Consider the following 5,408-nt stretch of genomic DNA (forward strand, 5'->3'; position numbering starts at 1 on the left):
CTCTTGCCTAGTGGCTTTCCTCTCTAAAGCTTTATTCAGACAAACGTATAAATAGTTTGTGTGTCGGACGTTTTTTTTTAACGGCCGTTACACGGCTGTATGTATTTCTATGAAATGTCCTATTTTTGTCAGTTTTCACAGATCCCTCACTAGACTCAAGTCTACGAGGGATCCTTGAAAACGGGTCCCGCACAGGTGCAAATCGGCAGTTTTTCACGTCCGATTTGACACACGCTCGTCTGAATAAAGCTTAAGGGGGTCTCGAGCTGGACCCGCGTTTCCTTTATGGAGTCCATATGTCCTAATAGGGCTTTCACGAGCTAACCCCTTTGAAACCTTAGGTAAGGTATATTACGCTAAGTGTAGTTGGATACTTTTAATGACTTGCCAGTAATTATTTACATTGGAAGCCATTACGAGCAGCGTCCACTTTACTATTGTTCCATTGTCACAGTTTTATGTGCAGATTTTTCAAGAAGTTGTTTTTTAGAATTTTAGAATTATTAGTTCTAAACAAAAAAATAAAAAATACGGGACCTCATTAGGAATTTTACGAACATTATTGTGACACCTATAAAGAAGATTACAGGACACAGGGATATAACATACATATCTTTTGAATATTTTATTTGCATATTGAATATATTATCCACAGCATTTTAAATATTTTACTTTGTTATTTACATATACATTTCTTTGACCCGTTTACACATATAAAGGTGTTCACATAAAATGAAAAGACACAACTCTATACAAATATACACATTATCTATGTACATTCTATATATTACACTTCTAGAAACGCATGGATTACATTGTAAAGGCAGCGCAAAACATGACAGATTGTCAGACATCGTAACGCAAGACAGTTATTTCTTCCAGAGAAGTTCTTAATGGATCTCTAGTATCATAAAACATTGAAAGCTACAAAAGCAGTATTTTCATTTTTGATTTTAACAATTTGCGTGTCACGTTCTTTGTGCTCATTTATTTTGCAGCAGTGATGTTTCATGCTTATCGTGATAATAACAGACAATATTGCCATGGAATTAACAGGAATGGTGAACACATTAATGGACAGAGAAAAGACATACTGTTAAATAGAGACACATACAATTATGGCGGTTTTTATATTGAATAAAGAAGCAGACTTTAGGCCTCATTCACACATTGCAGATTTGGTCAGTATTTTGAAGCCAAAACCAGGAGTGGATCCTATGCACAGGGGAGGTATAAATGAAAGATTTCTACTTCTTTTCTTTGCATCCACACTTGACTGCAAAACAATGATGCAAAAAACAGACCAAATCTGCAATGTGTGAATGAGGCCTTAGGCATGCTGTGAAAATACAATGCACATTGATGATGGAACCGATTAGTGACAGAGACTGAAATGCAACGGTTATAAATATGCAGAAATAAGGGATCATATTCAGTTTAGATCCGGACATGAATTAAGAGGTTCAAGGGAATGGATTCAGTACAATGCTTAACCAATACTCAAATTACCAAAGTCATTGGGTATGTAATGAAAATGAGGTTACTGTACTTTCAAAATTACATTATGGGCAACAGAGGGACCGTATGTTATATAGTAAACATTTCATTTTGATAGCAATTAAAATATCCAACACAATCGTGGACTGAAAATCATCATAAACGATAGGCACTTTCTGAATTCACTTATTGATGAAATACATTTCTTCTGTTATATACATCACATAAAGATTAAGAATGTGCACTTTAAAAACAGTTTGATTTTTAATGGCAAATTTATATTACCTATTCATCACGGCTGAGGCAGGTTTTTACAAGAGTGGATTATAGCCGTTAACCCCGATGCAACTGTGGTTCTATGATGCTTCTGTGAAACCATCCTAAAGCTGCCCATACACCATTTGATTTGTGATCCCACTGATTTTAATAGGGTCCACTGATTTTCTAATGTGTATGGGTGCCTTTCTAATTGTCCCTTGTTGGCAAACGTCGGGCATGCTGGATTTCAATATGCCCGATCCATTGTTTTGCTGGGAGATCTTACAGCTGCTTGTCACTCTCTCCCTTATTGAATAAATATGTTTATAGGGAGTTTGCGGGCGTTAGCTGTTGGCCAAATGGGTGTTCGGCCATCAGCCATCTTAAATGTATGACAAAAACTATGGAAAAATTTCTAAAATAAATAAATGAATTAATTATTATCCTACCACTAGGATTTAGACCACTGGAGAAAACGCAAATTCCAAGTACTTAGTACCGCGATTAGAATCAAGTCCATGAGCGGAAGCAATGCTTATTATTATTCCATCATATACAGTCTTCATTAGGTCCTTAAATTTACCCTTTGCAGTGACTGATGATGTCACAGCATAGTCCATTATTATGCCATTTGATGCAGTCTCAAGCCACGGGCACATGTCAAACTGCCGTGCGTACCCAGGTGACTGAACTGGTTTCGTTTGTAGTCCATGCGCTTTGCATTCGCAGGCTGTGGAGTGAACGAGTTCATTTTAGGGTTCAACTGCAATGAACACAGACATCTGTTTATTGTGATTTCTGCAATTAGCCATGAGGTGCTTCCGTATTGTCACAGCATGGCATGTCTGCTCCGCACATTCCTTCACCCTCATAAAAGCGCATTCCTCTCAGTGTACACAAGGGACATCGCTGCGAGAAGACAAAGAACTCATAAATGAGGAACATATGAGCATTATCACTAACAAGCAGTATCCAATTGCTAATATTCATGTACCTCTCACGGTGTATGTAGATGTACATAATGACAGAGACAAGGTGCATGACCGAACGCAAAACAGCACAGGCAGAAGCAAGAGCCAACAGGCCTGATAAGAGATAATAAGCAGATGAAAGCCGAGAACTCTCTTTATCTTCCTAATTTGTGGCGAACCCCATCAGTTTGATGTTTTTACGGCTTTACTTCTCCACTAAATTTTCATATTTCAGTGACAACTTTAGAAGTTGTTAAGCAAACCTTTTAACCAAATGAGAGAGCAATGCATGCAACAATACAGAACAGGACAGTTCTAGATCAACTGTAGGCTGAACAGTAAGAAACTCCATAGTCGAGACAAAGACAAAGTAGGTATGAGCACTCCAGATATTAAACTTATGTAACGTGTCACTGCTCCCAAAATATCTTCGATATTACAGAGAGTCCGTTCTTCTCCTGGCAAACACTGCTGACATACTCTTTACAATACCTCGTATTCCCGTCCCCTTCTTAGTAACTAGTTTTGACTCCTTAATTTTGTCCACTAATCCATGAAATACCATCAGGACGCCATGATAGGCCTCTGCTGCTGAAACCTCATAGAAGTCACAGTCCATAGAAAGAGCCAAGAGCCTTCCTTCTTCACTAGTCACTGTTCGTAGATGATGGAGATCACGTTTGTTACCGACAATTACAATGGGTAGTTTTTCCGGCCCTAAGCAGTCTTTGGAAGCTTTGATGAGCTGGATTGTCTGGCAGATGACGTTAAAACTTGCTCTGTCACAAATGTCGTAGACAAGGACAAAACCATCTGCCCACTGAATACGCTTCTCCTCCTCAGCACAGCTTTCTTCTGTAGGCTCCTATGGGAAAACAAGGAAATGTCATTAGTAAACAACAAAAACATGATTGCATTTACAGACCTGTTTTCCATAGGGTTTGACAATAAAGATCAGAAATCGAAATAGATATCACTATCAAATATTAAAATACCTTATTTCTAAAAGCGTTTCTTTGGCAGGTCCTTCAGTGTACAGTCTCGCTGCTGTTATCCCCAGAGATCACCAGTTGTCACCAGGGGAACCACTCGGTATGTTATAGTTTTGATTTAAAATTAACGGGCATGATTGGTCCTGAAGAACAAGAGCCACTTTTTGTAACAACTATCCACGATATATTCCATAAATGTTTGATAGTTGCTGGTCCCAGCTCTGGGACCTGCACGTCTCTAGAACGGGGGTCACCTGCTGGCCACCGATCCAGGCGAAGAAAGAATGGAGGGGTGGCTGCTCATGGGGATATAAAGTACCATAAATGTCTAAGATGGGAATAACCCTTTAATAGGGTACATAGGAAGAGCTTGTCCACAAAGGCGGTCCCTGGATTTTCCAGAAACCACAGTGACAATGAACTGAACGCTTCATTATGCACTTGGTGGCGCTGATCACCAGGAGAGAGAGCAGGGCTTCATTGTGTTTGTCGCTGCTGAACACTTAGCAATCATACAATTCAGCACTGCTCCCTCTCCTAGTGATCAGCGCTGCAAAGACGAAGTTCAATAAATGCTCTGTAAAAGAAAAAGCTAGCAAAAGTTGGCAGCTCTACCATGTGCGCCTCCAAAATCCAAAAGTGTTCAGTAGCCGTGGTCTCTCCTATGTGCCCCCCCAAGCTGGTGTTCAGTAGTCGCTGTCACTCCTGTGTGCCCCCCCAAGCTGGTATTCAGTGGACACAGTCTCTCCTGTGTGCAGTTCTCCCAGGCTGGTGTACAGTAGCCTCGTTGCCTACCATTGGAATACAGTATTTAGCATGGAAGGCAATTTACATGTCAGTTTTTGGTTGGAATATTACCACTTGAAACTAACGCTCTTCACAGTAATGTTTTAATCATCCATTATTCTTTTTGATCCATTCACCAAGTAAAATGTTAGAGTGAACAAATCATAATACATTATTAATTGTACGTTCACTTTTTTAGTTCTTTCCCAGTGGGTTAACCTGGTACATTCCCCAATCGTGGCTCAAACTGGAAAATATGTGAAATTGCATAAAGATAAGACACTTGTAAGTAGTTCAGCAGGTGGTAATAATTCTCCTTATCTGACTTGAGATTCTTTATATGATCAAACACTGGTACAGCAGGTTTAAAAGCTCTAGTTGTTCCGCTCTTTAGACGCCTCTTCAGAACTCCAACCAATCAATGTTATTGTGGCTCTGTGGAGCGGGTTATGGAAAGTCACTGGTATTTTCTATGCTACTTCAGTTATATATTAAAAGTTTAAAAGTAACTTATTAATCAAGCGATGTGTCTGTATCACGTGGCAATTTCTATTACCATTTTATTTTTGTACAAGATTAATGTGTCCGGTCACGGACAATGTCTACCGTGCTTAATATTTTTTCTTAATTTCTCAGCACAGTGCGCCAAAGTTTGAGACCAAATAAAAACGTACAATTAAATGACTGCAATCCACGTTCATGCTTTAGAAAGCCTGGGGCAGAGTTACAGGGAATTAAATAAACAGCAATTCACCTATATAATACATTTAAAACCACTCTTTAATAACTTCACATCATATTTTCCACCTTTGCCCTATGAGAGGTGTCAAGCTTTCAGGGTCACGTGTATCTGCCAATTCTACGCCACTACCTTGCAGGTGGTGTCGACAACTACATGGATTTT

General features: G+C 39.3%; 1 protein-coding gene across 1 annotated transcript in view; it reads right to left on the reverse strand.

The window, feature by feature from the left end:
* Positions 1-640: 640 nt before the first annotated feature.
* Positions 641-5,408, reverse strand: part of LOC142749756 (ras-related and estrogen-regulated growth inhibitor-like protein) — a 10,113-nt gene continuing 5,345 nt past the window's right edge. The window contains exon 4 of the mRNA XM_075858169.1: positions 641-3,591. Within this exon, the coding sequence (XP_075714284.1) occupies positions 3,163-3,591 (429 nt within the window). The 3' untranslated portion in view covers positions 641-3,162. The remainder of the gene's footprint in view (positions 3,592-5,408) is intronic.

This window comes from Rhinoderma darwinii, chromosome 3, assembly GCF_050947455.1.
Source record: "Rhinoderma darwinii isolate aRhiDar2 chromosome 3, aRhiDar2.hap1, whole genome shotgun sequence".
NCBI classification, from domain to species: Eukaryota; Metazoa; Chordata; class Amphibia; order Anura; family Rhinodermatidae; genus Rhinoderma; species Rhinoderma darwinii.